Here is a 21,973-nt window from a genome sequence, read left to right on the forward strand (position 1 = left end):
CCACATCACACTTCTGCCCTTCCTCCAGAAGGTGCTGATGGCAGGATTTAGTGTGCTGATGGCACTAAATCCTGCCATCAGCAGGATTTAGTGCCATCAGCATCTATCATTATACTATGTGTAAAACGTAGTTATTATATACCATGTTTATAATATACCAAATTAATATACCAAATTCAAAATTAAATGCAAGCTTCTTTATTAGCTTTTTATTAATAATGCAATTCAACACTGTTTGGAGGACCTGGATGAACAGTAAATTAGCCGCAGTTTCCAAGCCCTTGAAGTAGGATATCTGTGATATTTCTGCTGGCTCTTTGCGTTGAGGTAGATCAAACCCAGTAATTAACTTTCAGAGACAAGACTGTGAACACCTGACACCTACAGAAAATGTCCTAAGTGGTTTTATTTTTGACCAAGTTCCCATGGATTTTGTCTCCAGGAGGGGTGGAATAAATCAGTTCCTGCAGAAATATGGGTATCTCTCATTTCAAATATTAATTGACTTAAAAAGATAAAAAATAAACTAAGTGTATTTATTATGTTTTAAAAGATATTGTGACCCAATTTCTTCTTAACAGCTGGGAAGGAAAGAGCATCAGAAAGCTTAGGTGGCATTTAATGGGAAAAAAAAAATCAAACAATGGAACTGTCAAAATTTTACAAGAAAGCCTTTTTCTCCAGGGATTCCCCCCTGTGTTATGCAGACCCAAGAGGTTCAGATGAACTGCAGATAAACATCAGCCTTTTGCATACTTCTCTGAACCCAAACACTGGGTCTTTTGTTTTACCTTGGTATTATTCTTCACCTTTGCCCCTGAAAAGCTATAGTAAGTCTAAAAAATTGCATTCAAAAGCAATTAACTCCATCATGTGTAGTGAAGGTCAAGTATTACACTCTTCTTATTTGTATCATTACATAAGTGTCTGCTTTGTTAATTCAAGAAATTTTATTAACATGTGCTTTGCCTCTATATCAACACTTTCAATTATTAAGGGGTTTGTTTACTATTACAGGAATCTTTATTTCATCTTACAAAATTGCATTACCTGGAACACTGAGACGGGCTTTCAATGAAAATAAGACAGTCTTCTGGGTATACTCATAAAAATGGGATTCAAGTCTTTGGAAAATTTATTCATTATCTTAATGTTTTTAAATCCACTCCCAGTACTAGGAGTTTCAACAAAAGCTAGTAGATGCCAAGACCAAAACAAGCAATAAGGGAGGATTCCTCACAATATGTGTATGCAAAACAAATCATGAAATTTCTTGTCACATAATATCGCAGATGTTAAAAGTTTACAGGGGAAACTAGCCAAGCTTGTTGAGGACAAACCAGTTACGACTACTAAATACACAGAAACCACGTCAGGAAGTCTCTGATCTGCAAATGGCTGAAAGCTTACAGGAAGGTTAACGGCTTATGCATGCCCTTTTTTTATACATTTCCCAAAGCACCTTGCTTTTGGCTCCGTCAGAGTCAGGACTAGTCTGACCCAGCATGGCTTTTATTCTGTTCTTGTATCCTTATCTTGTTTTAACACAGCTTTTAGTGCTATTTATCTTTGAGAAACTAACTTGAAAAATAACAATAATTGCTTCCAGTGAATTCAGATTCTGGATCTTTTATGACATCATTCACTTTTGGAAGGTAATAATACTACAGACACACTGCAATTACTTCATATAATATTATCGAAGTTGACAACAGGGTTTCAGTAACAGCCTAATCCAAAACCCACTGAGGTCACTGGAAAGACTCCCATTCATTTCAACAGGCTTGGAATCAGAACTTAAGATTCTTTGAATGGGAGTATAATAAAACAGGGAAAAAAAGGAGCTGGAAAGGAAAATTCTTCTAATGTTTTTCTCCTTGGCGGTTTAATTTTCTTTGCATTGTCATTTCTCTTTTGCTTGCCATCAATACAAAAATAACACAGTCTGGAGGAAACACCCATATTGTTTACAAATGAGGTTTTTAGCAATGCCTTTGAACTGGAAACATATCACATTGAAAATACATTTTTCAATGTAGCATAAGCCATCCATCCTGAGGAAAACTCAGGAAGAACTCTTTTTCCAGAGGAGAAGGACAGTGCAGTTTCCACCCAAAACAGACCAATACTATAACCACTCATCACTGTTCATCACTTGGTTATTGGTGGGTTGGATAATACTGGGACTAATCATAAACTAACCCTAGTTTTAGTTCTGCAGACCATTTATCTGGAACCACTTATCTTATTTTTGGATTTGTGGAGGGTTTAGATAAAATAACTACTAGATCAAATAACTTTTGGTTTTGGTCTTGCAAACCCATAACAGCTTACCAGGTTTTGCATCCCTAGCAACCATTTTACCTTTCTCAGTCAGTATTTATTCAGTCCATTTGAGGGCAGAGCCATATGTCTGCAAGAGGTATGACTTTGTAGAGTTGGCATGCTGTGGAGGCAGACATCATTCTTAGCAGGGCCACCATGCTTTTGCATCTAAGAGAGCTGTCTCAAAGCAGCTATTCAGCAGTAATGTTGCAAGAAAAGACTAACAAGGGAAGCTGGTTGCATGGACATGTATGCCACAATCTTCTCCAGAGCACAGATTATGGTTTTCACAAATATCTGAAGTCCTGTGATGCTCTCCACAGTTAAGACTATCCATCATGAATTCTGAAGATGAGCCTAACCCAACTTATCTTACCTCTGGAAACCAGTGGAATTTTTCCACATATTAAGTCAAAGCAAGAATTTTTGATAAAAAATTATAATGAATGATAAAAAACGTGTGGCAGAGTTTTACTTGAACTTTTTTTTTTCCCTTAATCATCTGGGGCTGTAGTTGCAGGCTGTCTCTCCAGGACGTGGTTGGTACAGCAAGTTGCTGTGTAACCTCAGGCCTACAGGTAGATCATTCACATTGCTTCTGTTGTCCAATGTTCTAGTGTAGGCTTTGCATATAAATTGCCCAGGACTGAATCAATCATGGACACAACCCCATGGCTCTTCCTCAGTACTTTAGACTCTTTTCAACACTTGAACACTTTGAACACTTGTTCAAATCCACAAATGCACCTAAGATCCTCCCAACAGCTGCTATGACCCTTTTGACCCAAGACTTGGTGAGACTAAACTTCCTGAACATCTTCAGCTTCCCAAGCTTCCCAGAACATTACTTCACAATTAGCTTCTTCGCAGCCAACACTTCTAATTATTCCTCACCTCTGAAACAAGAAGCTGTTTCATAAAAAGTGCCTTTAACACTAGTCTTTTTGAGCACAAATTACATTAATTTGGTAATGTTACATTTGAAATAAAATAATACATTCTTGGAGGTAAGCAAAGTCTTTCCATAAATTTAGCTTGCATATTATGGACTGAATTCCCAGGCATAAATATTTATAAATGTATTCATGCTGATGGATTATTTTCCTGTGGTCCAAAACCAGCTCAGCTACAGGGAAAGAGGATTGTACTACTGAGTCTTCTGCAGCAATCAGATGTTTAAAATGTGTTTTGAGACATGCTCCTCATTCTGATAGCATAAATCATTTTAACCACTGATAATATGGCATTTTTAAAGGCTCTAATAACTTTGGCACCCTCAGTTAAACTTATGCCCATGAGTGCTCAAAGTCACTTGGGGATATGGGACTTCAGTTCCTAAGTCATTTTTGAGCTTGTAGGGACAGAGAATGAGACGGGGCCTCTGGAAATTTGAGGTCTTGTGATAAAAAATAAACACTTCTTTCAGTCCTTCCCATACAAGCACTCAGGTTTCTGATCTCCATGATTCCCACCACAAGGTTTTCCCAGAATCGCACCGCTGTGCTTGGCCAGGGACTTCCCTCCTGGCCATATATTTTCAGCTTAAATGTATTTATGGCCAGTTCACAAACATTTGTTCTGCTTGCACTGTCCTTTCCCTTACATATTTCTTTTGCCTCCCAGGTAATTACTCCCCTTGCAGAATTAACAGACAACCCTTTCCAGCCCTTTGTTTTGCTAGGTTAAAAAGAGCAAACTTCTGTTTCCCTCTAAGAGAATAGGTTTTCCTTTTCCCTAGTCATCCTAGTATTTCTTCCCTATTTTTGTTGCAGTTAGTCTTTCCTAAAGATGTGGAATCGGATTTTTGCACAATATGCCACATAAGGCCTTACCTGAGTCGTGTCCAAAGACATGTATACTTCCCTGTATGTCTTGAAAATATCTCTCCTGATCCTAGGATCAGGCTAATTTTTTTCATGGATATATTACAGCATTTTCTTACATTCAGTTGGCATTTGCTTACAGTTAATTAGCAGACCAGGCCTTTCTTTTTCTCAGACATGCCAGACTGTTCACCACTATTAGCAAGTAGATTTTTTTAATTAGTTTCCCTGTACCTGATCTTGCATTTTTTATTATTGAATTTCATACCACTTCTATCACTCTAGCTTTCAAGGCTACCCCAGTTCTTCCTGAATGATACCCTTGATCTTCCTTTGAGCTTTCCAAAACTGAAATCCATAGGTTGTTCAGAAAGGACGAAATCTTTTTAAGTGGAACCATCATATATTTTAACCCCAGCAATATGTGTCCAGCAATATGTTTCCAACTCATCGTGCACTGATACACATTTTTAACATTTATTCTTAATTTCCATTTACTCCACTACCACCTGAATGTAAGGTATTTATCTTTCCCCAGTCATTCCAAGGCTTATTAACAGAATTATATATTAATGCATAATTGGCTGGATTACAAATCCATATTACTGTAGCCATGGGTATTTTCACAAAGTTACAAAGCTAATCATTTTTCATAAAATGCACTCACTATACCTGGGAGGAAAAGGCCTGGCTTTCCCAAGGAATGGTCCAATCTGAAAAGCAAACAGAGAATTACCAGCAGTGCAATTACCAAGCAACTTAAACTCTGTTGCTAGGAAAAGCATAGGAGCATAATTTACATGAGAATTTACAGTAGCTTTAAACCTAAAACAAAGCAAGTAAAAACATGAGAATACCATGATTTTCTGCACATACAGTCAGCATTTTAGTTCTTGAGAGTTTTTTTTCCAAAATCAAATCGTGTTATTATTGTTATTTTCATTAGTACTAATATTTTACTTCTTAGACTTTCATGTTGTAACTAAAACACAGTTATCCTGTGTCATATGTAATCTAATAACAAAGACTATACTAACAGAATGGCTTCTTAATAACATTTGCAACTATTCCTTGAATCTCATGCAGGTGGATTTAATATCTATATATGTTGACACAGTAGATTCCATTCAATAGGATTTTTTTTTTTTTTTCATTTCATTTAAGGGCCAGAGGAGTTCAGTCTGGTGTCCCAGTCCACAGTGTTAATTTGTAAAGAGAAAAGCACTTTGTGCTGAAACAGAAGAGAATAGTTTTTGTGGCAAAATATTTCAGCTGCGATCCCCAAACTCAGAGAAAGCATGTGCATGGAGGAATGTGGGAAAGGAAAAGTTCCAGATAGAGAGGGGACCACAAGCAAACTAGATTTCTTTCAATTGTGGAGAACCAGAGAGGGGACAGAAAGGTAAATCATTATTTGAAAAGTTTTCCTTTTCTAAGAAGAGGGCAGAAAAGCTCACTTCATACTATAAACTTCACAGCATGCACCGTAATTTCTTTTAATTTCACTTGGAGAAGGAGGAGAGAAAGATAAAGGATAATTGTAAACTTGGTCATAAAAAGGGTTAAAAATGACTTCAGGTTAAATCCTCTAGATATTGTGCTCCCTGTTGTGCTTGCAATTTTGGACAATTACTGTTCATTAAGTACACATCTCTCCTAAAGCCAGCTGGCACCAGAGAAATCAAATATTTCATGAGGTAGACAGGGCCTACCTTCTTTGAAGTTCTTTTATCCGAACCATCATATTGAGGTGTCCTTGTGAGTACTGTTCAATCACATCGCGTACGTCATACGGTTTCCGAGCTTGCTGTGAAAGAAGTCATACATGAGATTGAAAGGTAAGTATAGTTTAAACTTGATTTTTATTTCAGACAGGCCTTCATTCTATTTTTTATCTTCCAGAGGTTATTTGCTTGCCATTTTGCAACAGTTGTTGCAATGTATAAAAAATATGTAGGCATTGTAGGAGTGCATATTTATTGTGGAGATGGAGCCAAATGATTCCCATTACTGTCAGTTAGACTCATGTCTTCATGTTACTTCATACTGAGCGAAATATTAGACCTTCACAGTGTATTTAAAAGACACAAAACCAAGATATATAATTTATCTGACTATCATGTGCGATATCTCTTGGCTCATTCCAAAACCACATGTTAATCATAATGTCAGAGGATGGAACCACAGAGATAGGCCCAATTCATAACACTTGGACCCAGAATCAAATGCCTCTAAAGACTAAAGATGTCTGGTGACAGAAATATTATTGCTTAAGTAACAGGGAGGACAGATGCTTTGCATAAGTCTGACGACTGCTGCATGTAGATTTTGTTTGCGCTTCTTTGTCTTTAATGATACCTGCAAGGTCAGGAAAAAAAGGTGCAATCCAAATAAATAAAAAAGGACATAAAAAATGCAAGAGAGCTAAAAAACTGCCATCTGCCCAGCTTTATTCCCATTCTAATGAGAATCCAGATGCTTCTGCCAAGCTCTGGTTTCCTGCTATAACTACTAGGGCAAAATTTTGAAACAAGTCTAGAGACTTTGTATGAAATGATGTAATTATAAGAAGTGCAGCATGGTAAAATTTTAAAAAGTAAAATTAGTGTGTGTGTATGAGTGTTGGAATAAACACAAATGATGTCCTTTAAAATATACCAGCATTTTCAGAACCATACCAACCCCTATGGGAAATGTGGGGCAAGATGTCTCCTTTTTGGCTCTGACTCAAGAAAAGAAGAAAAAAAAGAAAGGTAAACTGCAAATCTAGTAATTGGAAATTACTGAAAACAGCTCATTAGTCATCTTGTTGTCTGTTTCCACTCTGTCACAGCTTCAGCCAGAGCCATTAGCATGCACCACTGCACACATGCATTGAACACCTACAGTATGTGCTGGAGTCATGCTTGGAAGGCAGCCACAGGATCCTAGAAATTTCAAATGAACGCATGGAAATGGAATGGAAACAAATCCTGTGAAATGAATGAAGAAGCAAAAGCTCTTCGTGATAAAATGCCTTCCTTGTGCTCAGCCGTCAGCACTTACCTTGCATTATTACTTTCAGAAGAGTTCATGGCTTTGATAGTGTACGTGTACATTTGTGTGCATTTGTGAGAAGAGATACTTTGCGGGGGAGGGAGGTTTCAGCTTTCAGTTTATCGCCCTTTTTTTTTTTTTTTTTTGCCTTCCCCAGCTTCACATTTTGCAGACGCTGACACATCACTATTTCTGGCCAGAAAAGCAGCCTATTGTCTTCACCCAGAGAAACGGTGCCAGTATCACTCTTTAGATTGACTAGTGGGGGTGCTTTGAGAGCATTTTGGCTAAATCCTCTGTCCTTTCCTTTGGACACTCTCTATTTAAACACGATGCATGGCGCAGAGCCTAGATGTACTCGGGATTTTTCCCCACCTCCCTCCCCTCTCCCCCACGGGCTACTATGTGCATAACTAATTCTACCCATTCCCAATGAAATTTCTTTTCTCCCTCAAAATAAGTCCTCTATCTGTTATCCCTTTTACCAAATCATCAGCTCTGAATCCTATAGTTGCAAAGCACTGTACGCTGCAGTCTGCCCGAGTCCTCTCTAAAGCACAGTAAAAATATCCTTCCAACTTTCACCATTTTTCTCTCCCCTTTTCCCATAAAGCTTTAGATCTGAGCATCTTATGTCCTGCCAAACTTTGGCACAATCTCTCATCATGTTTTTATTAGGAAACGCTAGTACAATACAACTTAAGGTGGGAGGTAATGGGCTTCCAGGGAGGTTTGGTAAATGCTGAACTTGAAGAAATTCTTTAACTTTCATTTGGTCCATAATCCCAAATCCTGGCCACTTGGGCTCAGCATTCTACATCCAGTGTGCTTAGAGCTCCTAATGCAAAACTCAAAATAATATTACCTGGCTTTGAACTTCCAAAATCTAATTAGCATGGGGAGTCCTATAAGCTATATTTCACAGTCCCAAGAAAGAAAAAAACAGAAGATAATTCCTTCTTCTTCTTCCCTATCACCAATACCAACTCACAGAATCCTCTCCATAGACTGATCAAGTTCTGTTTTTAAGGTTTGGCTTGACTGTTATTGGCTGACAGCTCCAGAACATTAGGTCTCTGGTGGTTTGAAATATCCTAATTTTTATCCTAGCTCACTTATATACTGATTTTATTTTACATGAATGGGGTCTTTAATTTTCTTTCTTTTTTTTTTTTTTTTTAAATTTCCCCTAGTGTTTATCTCTCTGGTGTATTTACAATATAACCCTGCTCTCCTGTTGTTTGCTGAGTTAAACAAACTGACTTCTCCTAGTCTTCTTTCATTAGGTAAGGTCACCTGAAGATACATTTCTGCATGAGCTTGGGAAATGTATGTGCATTCTGTCTGCCCTAATTCAGAGTCTTCTGAGTGCTGTGAGCTTATCTCAGACTTCTATCCCTTGCAATTAAGTACTCAGCTCTAATCAAACTTGCCTGAAATTTAGGTTCTTGCTTTACCTTTTTAATACCTCTTCAAAAGGATTATGAAAGTTGATTAACTTGCAGTGGACCCTCTCGGACAAAAAAGCATGAACCTTCAGACGGAAATAACAGGGGCTTTGAAAATCAGGCCAGAAGTTAATTATTCATTTCCATGGCATTACCAGCACATGGGTGATGAGAATGATGATACCAGAATCACATTCCAAGCAAGTTTTATCATAATGGGCCTTAGTAAACAGGCAAAACAAGACAGTTTTTCCCATGCAGCACATTTGGTTTGAGCACTTTGTAACCTGATTGAGAAATTTAACTTAAGACTTCATAAAGACAGCAAATTTCCAGAGGGCAGATGCTCCACAATTGCATAAAATATGGCCTCTCTATGATGTCCCATTCTGGGAAACAAATTTGGAAATGTGGCCCACATGCGAAAGCAGCTTTACACAGCATAGTACTCATCAGTAAGGTCTACTGGTCTGTCAGCCATACATAGCACGCAATTAGTTGAACATTCTCTAACCAGTCATTAGATGATCAGTAGACAGTAATAGTATTTTAGCAGACACTCCAACAGAGTCTTTTCTCCACTTCTAGTAGATGGGTAAGTAGTTTATATATTGGTCGGTATAGTAAAACAAACAAACAGAATGCCAACAAAACAAATGCAGTAAAAAAGAGAAGTAAAAAATAACTATGCTGACTCCACAAATTCAGAAGGTTTTTGTATCGTACTATACCCATGGATAGTTGATAGTTTTGCCCACGCTATGAAAAAATCCACATAGGGTAAGTATAAGGCCAAGAGCCTAAACAATACCTTTGACTTATTACAAATGCATGCACAAAGACAAGTTCACTCTCAGAGCACTTTCAATGTCATATACTTAAGCTAACAAATTGTACTTATGGTTAATGGTGCTGTTTACCTGAAATTTTCTTCTGGCTACAAAATACTGCATTCTCCTGATGACTTTTACAGCTGTTCGATGTGCTTCAGTTAATCTGCCAAGAAAGACAAACACAGATATACACCGGTGGGGGGGGGGACGGGGACCGGGAAGTAGGAAAAATATCTTAATGGAACATGTTGACCCTACGCACCAAAATCTACAAATATGTTTTATGTCTACAATGCAAAATTGTAGCATAACACACTGTGTGTGCATGTGATTTTGTTCTGTTGCTTTACCCTCTTGTATATTGTGGTTCTAAGTATAAAAAACTGATAAGTGAGACAATGAAAGCAGGTGTACAAAGATAATACATGTGGAGGGGATTAGACAGGATTACTGTCAATGCATACAACTGGCATCAGTTTGAAGAATGTGAAATGTTTTTAGAACCATGACTGAATTCCTTATTTTGCATTTATTGAGTGTTTGCCCATGAGCTCTATTGCACAGAAATTAAGTCCTGTAAAAAGTACTTTGAATTCTCTAGGAAGGAAAGAAAAATTGAAGTATCACGTCTAAAAAAAAAAAATTAACACAAGACACCCTCTCGGCACACATGTGTGTGTGTGCATGTGGCTGTCTGTATTGGTATTCAAACACAGAACTGGACATATTATAACTTAGCAATATCACTTTACCCAGAGGATACTCTATTTGCAGAACATTAATTGTGCCACTTGGATGGCAATTAATTACCACACCCTCTTATTTATGGTGAATTTTGGAGGGGTAGAGAGGAAGCAGGAATATGGTAATTATAAGAACAAGTATTTTATTTAAGGACTGACTCCTTCCCCATGGACTTCTTCATTCATTCAAAATGAGTGAACTAAAGAAAACAAAATTTTCCTTCCAAGGAAGCCGCATTGTTAGGAAATCTATGTTCTATACAGACATCATCTTTGACATGTGATGATAACCCTAGGAAAGCTTGCCAGCAAGTTTCTCAAGTCTCCTGAAAACACAGTCTGCTGCCTCTTCCCAGTGTATCTGACTGGGGAAAAGGAAGTATTGGCTAGGCCACCTACTTGGATGCCACAGTTTAGAGATAAAGTCTTTAAAAAGCAGAAAGATTACAGTGTATTATCTCAAAGTGAAGTAAATAGAAGCTAAACAAACAGCAACTGTATTTAAGAGCTAGCATTGTTTTTTAATTTTTATAATTTCTCTTTGATAAAATTAGTGCTTCTGATTGGGTGAGATATCACAGCCACAGGAACAGGGTTTTTAAAATAAGCTTTTAGTAGCTTTTTCTTGCTCTTTCTATTTCAAGTCCCAGTTTAAGATTAAATACATGCACAAATATGTGTGAAACTCAGGTGTCTATACTACATATAACCTCACACTTCATATATCTATGTATATACATGGACATATCCACATATATACACTCACACATGCAAACACACAGAAGACAATGCAGGGTGAGCACGATTCAAGAACCATTATTGTTGTATACTATCAACAGCATTGCTAAGTACGAATCTTTGCATTTGTCTAAGCCCATCAAAGGGATTTCAGAAGTGTCACTGACAGACTACCAGTAGTTTAGCCTATAGGACCTTTATTATAGTGAAAGAAAAGCTCACAGCTTGACACTCAGGGACCCAGCTGAGCTCCTGTGGCTGGTGACTAGAATGGAGACAACACTCTGCTTGTAAATGGCACATACTTGATAGAGAAATCTTTGTCTGTTGGACCGAACAAGTAATATATATATTTTTATAAGCAGAAAAGAATCACAATTTAAGGTTTAGAGTTTAGTCTACCTCCTTTGTGTACCAGTTAAGATAAAAGCTTGAAATTATCCCCTAGCTCTAAATTATGTGAGACTTCATATATATACTTAAGAGGGGTTTTTTTAGGGTAATCCATATGAGATGGTTCATGCATTGTTTAAACAGCCTCAAATAGATAAGCTTACAGAAGGCAGAGATGGAAACAAACCAAGGCAGTAATTTCCTCCTAATTCCCCTCCTTCAGCAGAAATCAGGGCTACAGGACTTTTTCCAATGTGTTATCAAGTTTAAGTCTCCAAAACCATGAGACTGACACTTGGAACCTGATGCACAGTTGAATAGGCCTCATTTTTAGAAAGAAAAGTTATTTATTTGTGAAATACAGCAACAGAAATCACCTGACTATAATTCAAAAGCACTTGATATTGGCCTGTTCCAACTGACAAAATTCACACCAGTCTCATTGGGAGGCAATTTTGAAAAAGGAGTAAGTTACTGTTCAGATTTGATGGTCACTAGTATTAAACTGAGGGACAGAAATACACAAAACCTGGCTTTAATGGAAAAAAGACAGCGTGAAAAGCTGCAAATCCAAAGACCTGAGATATGTGGATGTGTTATCTTAATTGCCTGAATAAATCCATAAGGAGCATAGCAGCTCTAGGTGACAGAGAGCAGCTCTAGATGAGTTAAACTCCCTACTCTGTATAGTAAGGAGAGGTATCCTCCTGATCGGAGGCTGTGGCAGTGTGGCTGACTTTGATCCTAAACAGTTTTGGAGATTTTAGCTGATTTTCATGGTTTCCTAGCACTGACGTCCAGAATGTATAATTACAGCTATTACTGGCCAGGTTACATTTACCCCTGTATTTAGCCCAATACATTTGTCCTGCTAAGCCTTGTATTTCAGCCCAAAACTTTGGATTAGGCAAAACACTTTCAGCCTTGAGGGTGTCAGTCTGTTACATGCCAGAGGCCTACAGAAGGAGAGCGCAAAAGGCCAGAGATGCTTTAGGTCATGCTTGAGTAATGCTCAATAGAAACACAACACTGCTTGCAGTGAATCTCCTGGATATTTTGAGACATGCAACTCATGAAACAACAGCCCAAGGGTGTTGCAGTGGACACCATACTTGCACACTCTTTCCACATGGCATTTTCTACTGACAGAAGACAGAAACGGACACATCTTCACAGGTATTACGATGCCTAACTCCCATGGAGGTGAAGATTTAACTACTTTCATAGTTCTAGCTCCCAAATGAAGTCAGTAGGACATGAGCACTTGCTCTATGTAGGAATATGGGTGGGTGGGTGACCACACCTCCGCCCCTATGAAAGCAGCCCAGCTCCCCTGCCTCTGTGCAGCAGAGGGCAGTGGCACACGCACACACTTGAGATGCTTTCTGCTACATTAAAAAATTATTTAAATTGTTTAAAAGCTTTACCCATAAAACCAAGCATAAACGCTAGACCTTGTAAGGATGGGGTCCATGCTGAGGTGGGGTGTTACTATTGAGTGGGTTGGGTTTTCTGTGTGTTTTGCTCAACAGAATATGATTAGAGTTTTATTGAAGACAACGGCATACTTTCCCAACTTTTAACCTAAACAACAGGTAAGAAGGTTTTGTTAAAACCTGCATCCAAAAGACTGTAAAGGAGAACAAAATGACATTTGAACAGAAATGATCAGGGTTTTGGAAAGTTATGAGCATATAAAAAAATTAATAATGAAAGCTTGTAACATCTGTAACTATAATGGATACCACAGAATGTCTACTGAAATAACATATACTTGGATCCATAAATGATACTGACATCATCTGTAACTATGTCTTCAAGTAGGACCCAAGCCTTGGACGCATTTGCAAAACAGCATGTGCTCCTTACCTCTCTGTTAACCGATTGCTCAGCAGGATGCTCAATTTTAAAAGCAGTCAAACCTATCCTTAATTACAATGAGTCCTTTCCTAGTTTGGCTTATGGACTCCTGGGCTGTCATATCACTGTGGTAGGGCTGGGAAAAAGAGGAGCGGGCGAAGGGCCTGGACCATATATGTTAACAAGCAGTCCCCACCCTGATCTGATGTTGAGCAACTCCAGCAACTATTCTAGAGGGTGAGGGGGAAAGGGGCCCCTCTTTGCTGGCTGATTCTACCTTTCCCTCTGAAGGTTTTGAGTATGCCTATGTGGCTGCAGAACCTGGTGGGACGGCTGTGTGCCAAGGAGGCACTGCAGCCCCAGGTTTAGTCCTCTGCTCATGGCTCAGAGAGCACTGTGAAAAGTCACTACTTTTAGCTTAAAACACTTGGATGCATTTAAGACTTCTTTTTTTTTTAACTGCAGAAAGGTGGTAGCCTAAGCCAAAGAAGCCAAACATTTTCAGTTGAAAATAATTGAAGCAGAGGAGGAAAAAGAGATGATCAAATCCAAAGCAACTCTGGAAACTATCCACAGGGATTTTTTTTCTTTTGTTTCTATACACCACTCTGTTTGTTAAAAGCTTGTGTTGGCCACTTCAGACCTACTCTTTTTCTTCTTTTGTATGGAGTCTGATAACTTTCAGCTTAATGTGCTTTGGAACAGCCAGGGAATATTTTAAGTGAAAAACAGATATGGAAACAGACCCTAAACCCAGGCAAAGTTACAACTATTCCAGGCTACGCTGAGGCACAGCTCAAGCCTCCAAACAAGCCTGTTATCAGTGTGATGCACCTTTCAGTCCAGAAGCATTTTTTAATCATTAGAGTTCACTTCAGTGTAGAGACAAGGGGAAGGACTTTATTCAGGCTGTGCTGCAGGATGGCTGCAGATAGTGGAACGTGCATTCCAGGCTGGTTTTCCTGGTGTTTATTCAGGTGTCATGAATTAGAAGAGTTATTCAGTGTAACGTAACTACTTTGATCATGAACTGTGGAAAATAAAGGCCACTTCAGCAAGGTCAATTATAGCTCTCTGTCCCAATTTGCAAAACTGGTTTGAGGATACACGCTTACAGTACTTGGATTACTGCTGAGCTTCATTCATTTGTTACGTTTTGATTGCTTAGCAGGAAAACACATATAAAGTCACACTAACTCTATTTTAATACTGATCATTGGATAATGTTGTAACTCCTGCCCAGAGTAACATACAGCATCATCTATTCTGCAGTTGTTCCCTTGACATTAGTTTCTAAGCCAGCACAAACAGTGACTAGGTCAGTGATGGCAACTGAAATGTAAAGAAGTTATTTGAGAAGCTCAGCCCTCCATCTGCCTTTTTGTTTTCCCATCACATTTAATTAAGAGTGTTCACTTTCCGGCTCTGTTTCTGGGAAAGAACTTTGATTCTCAGTCATAACTTTAATTTTGCTCATGTACAATTATCTCAAATGGGCTGATATTTTATTAGGTAAAATATAAAGCAAGTCTTATTTGCACTGAAAGCATTACCAGAATCAATACAAAACATGACATGTTGGCATCACAGGGTACTTTTTGTCTCCAGATGCTCGTAGCACAGGCCACTCACTTTCAGAGGTGAGATTTTTCATTAAACTGCAGATTCCCACTGTTACTGAAGGGCAATATTTAGCAGAGATGAACGTCACCTGGATTCAAATGTAGCTAAACTGTGTAATTATCCCGTCATATGGATAGCATGCACCAATAAGTTGTTGGGAGAGAAGGGTGGGAAAACAGAAATCATGAAGGACATAAAATTAGAGAGTTTATTACAGACAGACGCAGCAGTTAGTCCATATGCAGTCACATGCACTACATGGACCTTCTATTGATGGAGATAAGTGGTGGAGAGAGATGGTTCTCATCACAAGAACCATAAACAAAAGAAGCTTATATAATGTGTTTTAAATACTGAGGGAAGTTCCAATGTCCAAATGAAAAAAAAAAATCTTCCTACCAATAAATGAAAATAAAATTAGTATTGCCTTCAGCTAAGCAAAGCCAGACAACGTGCCTCGAGCCTTTTAAACCGTTCGAATTAAGAGAAGGTTGCAGCTTGAATCTGACATGCAAACACCTGGAAATGTCAGCCGATGATTCTGATTCCAGAGCTAACCCCAAGCCAGGAGCAGCAGAGAATTACAACATAAATATAACAGAAGAGGTTTCCAGTCTTGTAACATTTCATCAAAGCCTTGTGAAGAACAGATACTTCTGGAGAATTTCCACCAGTGACATGATGGAAATTTTATAAGATGCCATTTGTACTGAAACCTGAGAGAACATTTCAGAAAATGTTGGCACAACTTTATTTTTCCCTTTATTCCTAATCACAATCCCACCTTAAACCTACCTCATCTCTATTCTAACCATATCCTTATCTGAACCTTTTCTTTTCAAGCCCATGTTTGGCTCAAAACTATAAATAAATTAGGATTGGCTTCTCTCAAAACAGAGCAGCCTGGAGGCCTATTTGGCCTCACCAAGCTCTGCTGACAGCATCAATTTATGAAAGAATGCTGCAGATTCTGCAAATCCCTCCTCAGCAGGTACAGTCCCAGGCAAAGCAGGAAAGAGTACAGAAGTGACATGTTCGTGGGGGGCTGCATTCTGGCATCTGGTTATTTTGCTGAAGATTTTGTGGCATTTGCTATCTCCATCCATCCATCACCATATACACTGCTGCCTCTCTGAATTCATTCCAGAATGCAATTGCCTCTGCTGCTCCTTGCCTCTCTAACCTGGCCCTCCCTGAAGTGAACAAGAAAGCAAGCAGATTTCCTACAGCAGTGCTCCTAGGGATTGGGGCAGGGAAGACAGAGAGTGCAAGGACAGAAAAACAGCTCTGAGGAGAAACTGTTAGAAGAGGAAGAACTAGGACATCATTTATAGGAAGCAACTGGCAAGACAATATATTGGCAGAGGAAACACCACTGGGAGAAGAAGCAGTGCAGGGTGTTTTCTTGATGGTGTCCATGAACAGAATAAAAAAAGTAGAAAGCTCCTGAAAATAATCAGAGGTAGATGTAACCTGCTCACTGAATGTAATTTAATGAGGATGAAAACCCCTTGAACTTTGAGTTGTTTTTCTCAACCCTAGACAGTTGGAGTTTTCAGTTACAAGTTTGTTCTGTAATATTACAAAGCGGGTTTATTGAGAAAGTGAGAGAAAAGCTCTGTGTTAGTCCTTTGCTAATTAAAAAGCATAATTAAAATGAGTAATTAAGCTTACTACAGAATGCTCTTGTGTCTGGGAGCCCAACTGCCCTTGAACAACAATTCATCTGCTGAACTGTCTCTGAGAACTAAAGTAACCATTGGATATTTTGGTTACATCTTTCCTCTATGTTTGGTTGGCAGCAAAATAAAAGTGCCTGGTGTCTTTTCTGCCATTTTATTTCTTCCATTCTTCCTGCAGTGTCAGAACAAACAAGATGATGTCATAGGGATGTCTTTTCAGTGTGGACACACAAACACAGAAAGATTTTCTTTTTTTTTTTTTCCTGAGCAAACAGCTTCTAGAAATTGCCACAATAACTTCCTGTATTAGCACTGTACCATGGCTACTTCTGGTCCCAGAATAGGTGAAATGCTCTTGTCTCCATGCCAGTTCTCATTTGCTTAGAAAAGAGAGTCTAGCCACAACCACCTTCTTGGGAGGTGGACAAACGCTGACAGACACGTTTTTACCCCACATATTACAACAGTCACTGATCCTAGCAGATAAAGGTATTTTTTCACTTCTCTCTCCTTAAGACTTGGTCTTCATCAATTCATCTTTTAAAAAATGCCTACAGAACTGAATGCTTAGCTAGTAAAAGGCACCGCAGAGACAGCCGTCACCAAGCCCAAACAACCTCCCAGCAGAGGAGATGCCTTTCTGGAATCCGAATAGCCTTCACAGCGGTGCAGGGGGAAACTAGAATGGTACAGCCTTATTTGATGGGCTCTGGTTTGCTCACTTTAAAAAATGCCACAACCCAAATTAATGAACTTTAAGACTTCACTTTCCTCTTCACTGTATTCAGCATTTATGGGAACAACGTGGTGTTGTTAATACACACCAATGACTGAGCGCTGTATTTATGCCTCAATGATTTTCTGTCATGAGAATATAATGCCTGGCAAAGACTGATTCTCTGAAATACCAGTTTGTTTGGGGTCATTAATCTTAATTCCTATCTTGCCTGAATAGGAACTGGATAACAGTCAAGTCAGGGAATAGTTCTGAGAATTAAAACTTCAATGGCTTTTGGGCTGCCCAAGGCTTTACATTTCTGTTAAAAAATAAGTAATTAATTAATCTGCACCAAGTACTAGGGAGAGACCCTGTGGAATTGAGCAAAATGCTTTTTGTGGTTTTAAAAAACAAAAAACAGTGGCTTTTGGCAGGATCTTTCCTTAGTAGCTCTTGTGATTTACTAGTTACAGCAGGGGCTATGGAAACACAACTCCTGGGTTCCTGAATTGATTGGTTTAACTGGCCTCTATCTCTCTGGGTGATCTTGTGCAAGTCCTTTTACCTGGCTATGCTCTAGTTTATATGTTTATAAAGCAAGCGTAAAACTTGTCTAAGTTGTGGAGGTGTCATGAGGCTTACTTCACTGAGGATTTTAAGGCAATTAGCGGTCCCAGTTGAAGACGTATTTTATTTATAGAATGACTCACCAGAAAAAAGAGTAGTGACAATATGTTTTTTCCTTAATGATGATAAGGAACAAGGGAGACTGATCTGCAGGCTTGGGGTAAACTGCCATGTCACTGCCCCCTAAGCAGAGGCTATTTTCCAAAGCATTCTCCCCCCTCCACTTTCACAAGCTCTGCTCCTCCTCTCCTGAGCACCTGAGCAATCTGTTTGGGAATTAGTTCCCTGTTCACTAGATACTCTGCATTGCAAGACAACCACGGCATCTAAAGCCAAACAGGACCATTAGATCATGAACGTGACCTGCTCAACAGTCCAGGGGATTGCATTTCACACAGCTGCCCTTGCCCTGAGCCAAAAACCTTGTGCAGGACTAAAGTAACTTTCCAGAAAGGCATCTGGCCTTGATATAAAGACCTTTATATACTGTTAAAAAGTGCCTTATTTTTTATTTAAATTTGCCAGTATTCAGCTTCTAGGCTCCTCTCTCCAACTGGAGTAGCAGCAATTTTAGCCTTTTCCAGCCCTGTCTTTCTCCCAGAGACCTTCAGCGATGCCAGACGCACTGCCTCTGGCCTGGCAGGGAGACCAGGCTCTGGTGTAGGGAAGAGAGAGTACTGGTCTCTAGGGAATTGCAAGGAAAGACTGAAATCCTAAAACATTTTTATAATTATTTTTCTGCTGTGGTTTAAGTCATGCTATCAATAATTAGAGAGATTCATAATGGAAATGCTTAGACTGGCAGGAATGGAAAATTAATGGGAAGGTCTGTGTGTGGAAGCATCAGAAAGAGAAAAACAGCACAAAAAGCCCTGTGAGGATGGCAGGTGCTTGTGGGACCTAGACCACCAACATCACATCACATTTATGAGCAGCTTTTGAAGATACCCAATTCAGGAACACAAAGGAACAGGTACAGTCAGGAACTGCCTCTGCCTAGACTGAAAAAGGACTCCAGCCCCTGTGAGGTGATGGTGGGAAAATACAGAACAGGGCTGGAGTCTTAAGACACCCTAGTAAGGAGACAGAGTACAGAGAATAAATCCTAATGATTCCCAGAGGTGGGAGAGCAAGGAGAGGTAAAAGATCCTGGTCACTGTCGGCTCCCAAAGGCAAAAAAGGCTCAGAAGCACCTGGTTGCCATCCTGAGGAGATCCCAGCAGACACAATGAAGACTCAATAGAGCACTACTTAGCCCTCTGTGCAACTGCAAGAAATCCTGAGCAGCCCACCTGGATACGTGCAGCTGGGATACAGGCATGGTGGACAGACTGGTTGGGTACACATGTCTTTGTAAGTATGTGATTATGACACTGCGAATCACTGAAACTAGGCATTTTAAAATAAAATCACCTTGTCCTCCCCTAATGTCTTGCATTGAGTTTTGGTACACAACAACCAGTTTATACCAGCAGAAAAGATTCTAGAAAGCTAGCTCTAAAATTGACTTACTATCTGATTGCCTTTCAAAGGTCTTGTCAAAAACACATATATTCTCACAACAGCCTTGTGAACTCCTATCACCAAGTCACAGCCCACTTTTGAGCTTCGACACCAGTTTCTACAAAGCCCATTTGCCAAGAAAGAATATCACTTTGCCATTAGAGGAACTGGCATTTCAAAACAAAAAAAAAATCATGACCTTCCTTTTTTTAAAATGTTAGTGTCCATAAACTGTTTTGCAGACAAAAGTGATTGTACTCACAGAACCTCACAAGGAATTTTGTGTGGCCACAGACACTTATTATTTTTCCACCCTGTATTTCATTTAAGAACATGCATAAATATCTTACAGGCCTCACTTGCCTAATACTGAAAATATGCAGTGCTTATCAATAGTTTACTACAGAAATAAATATTTTGCTAAAAGTTGCAAGCATCACTTGTGCAAAATTATCACTGAAACCGGAAGTTTTGCTGAGCTACTTATTTCAAGAGATTTCACTTGCTCATTGAGAAACTACTTTCTGTTCAAAGATACTGCATTTTTTCTTTACCTTCAGGACAAATGCTATCTCTTGGCATTTTTTTTTCTGGCTGACCTTTAGCTCAGCCAGTGGATGAACAGAAGGAAAGTGTTCATACACCAATTGCTCGTGACTTACTATTAAAGAACAGGAAAAATTGTTTTTTCAAAGTAAGTAAGTGAGGAAATCTGTGTCTTCATGCTCTGGGGAATTCTGATTTTCCTGTCTTTGTTTCCATCCTAACTCACAGGAAAAATATTTTAAAAGTCATTATGAAACAAAAGATTCTGAAAGTGTTTGAGCCTGAAATGATAATATGTTTCATTTTGTCCCATTTTCATATACATTTGCTTCCAAAAAGGAAATATTTTATCCTCTTATAAAATTAACGCATTTTATCTGGTTTATGCCCTTTCTCCTCCCAGTAACTGGGACTCTACCCTGAAGACATATACTCTACATTGCATCATCTGGTGCAGAATGAAGACTACATGCCTTAGAGAAGCTGTAAAACTGGTTTACAGGATACTGTTAAAGAATGGAACATCCATGCTATGAATCCTATGAAACAGCAGACCATGCTGGGCAGATCCAGTTCAAATATTGGTATGGACTTAACCTTGACAATTTTCCACTAATCACAGTGTTCTGAACTGTACCTGCATCAAATGAATTTTGTTTTAACTCCTTCTGTTATAAAATCAAATTAATAAAACTACTTCTCCCCCTCAAAGTTTTCTCATGGAAAAACTCCATTTTAAAGAATATTTTTCCGCTTGAAAGATCATGAGCTCTGTATTTACTGAAAATTATTAGCAAATGAAGATCTGATAGAAGCAAAAGATATCCATATAGTATTGAGTACATATGAGGTGATCTAATTAACAGCATAATAGCTATTAGTATTAGTGCTTCAAAGTCTCAGCCTTCTGTGTTTTGATTTTTTTGTGTGTTTTGTTTGATTTTTTTTAATTGGGCCTTGAGGATGCCAGTACTGCAATCAAAAGTGTTTCTAAATTATGCACTCATTTAGGTGGCTAACCACCTGAATTGCTGTAATTAGAACATTTAATACAAGCAATTAATTATGTCAACAATGCTGAAGGCTTTTTTTAAGATCTAGATACAGAAATATGTTCAAACAAAAAAACCCCAAAACCCAAAAAACAAAGGGATCTTTATTTCATTTGACACATTTCCACGGATTGTTCTCTGACAACAATCTGAGAACTCCTCTTGGAAGTTCTGTGTAAGAATGAAATGAAAACTGGGAACGATACTATCAAGACTCCCACTGAAGTATTTTTTTATCCAAGAAACAGACATATAGATGTTGCCTCAAATTAGCTTTATCTTGTCCTTGAGCAATTTGTTTTATTCTGGATCTGAAGAAACCTACTGCAGAGATGAGGCAGCAGCTCAAGTATTCACGTACTCAAGCCCAAAATTTCAGTGCTCAAAAATGTGCAATAGGTCATGATCATCTGTCCATTTGAAGCTGAAATAAGGACATGTTTCTTCTCTTCCAATATCCTTCTGTTATACAGAAGTTTCCCAGTATCCTCTCATCCTCCAACAAGTCCTCCCAATAGCGAACTGGTTTGATAATGAATTACAGGCTTAGTTTTCTAAAAGTTCATAAACCTATGAACTTCAACCCCCTTCCAAAGGAGCCTGACACAATTTGTCTTTTTGCTTGGAAATTATGCAAAAAGAAATTATGCAAAATCTGAGGTTTGGCATGGATTTGAAGCAAAACCACTTGAAACACTGCAATTTAAAGTGAATTTACTTTGACAGTTTCAGTTTGCCCAAACCTGAAACTCAAAGCAAACCTCAGGGCAGAAGTGTAAACCAGAACAGATAGACATCAACAAACATTTACACAACACTCCATGAATCAAAGGTACTTAACTTCACATGATATGAAGCAGAGGCTGACAAACCAGGAATCAGACAGGAACATTTATTGAACACAATCTACTTCGTTTGCATTTAACAAAACAACAGTTCATCTCTCTTATTACCAGCCTTCTCAACCATGAAGCCCCATTAATCACAAGTTTTAAGCTCCTCTCGCCATCTTAAAATTCATAT

General features: G+C 38.7%; 1 protein-coding gene across 1 annotated transcript in view; it reads right to left on the bottom strand.

The window, feature by feature from the left end:
* Window positions 1–21,973, bottom strand: part of LOC140658458 (potassium voltage-gated channel subfamily KQT member 1-like) — a 523,061-nt gene that overhangs the window by 216,805 nt on the left and 284,283 nt on the right. The window contains exons 12-14 of the mRNA XM_072876915.1: window positions 9,553–9,628; window positions 5,861–5,955; window positions 4,821–4,861 (exon numbers count right to left, since the gene is read on the bottom strand). Coding sequence (XP_072733016.1) covers window positions 4,821–4,861; window positions 5,861–5,955; window positions 9,553–9,628 — 212 coding nt within the window. The remainder of the gene's footprint in view (window positions 1–4,820; window positions 4,862–5,860; window positions 5,956–9,552; window positions 9,629–21,973) is intronic.

This window comes from Ciconia boyciana, chromosome 1, assembly GCF_034638445.1.
Source record: "Ciconia boyciana chromosome 1, ASM3463844v1, whole genome shotgun sequence".
Lineage (NCBI taxonomy): Eukaryota > Metazoa > Chordata > Aves > Ciconiiformes > Ciconiidae > Ciconia > Ciconia boyciana.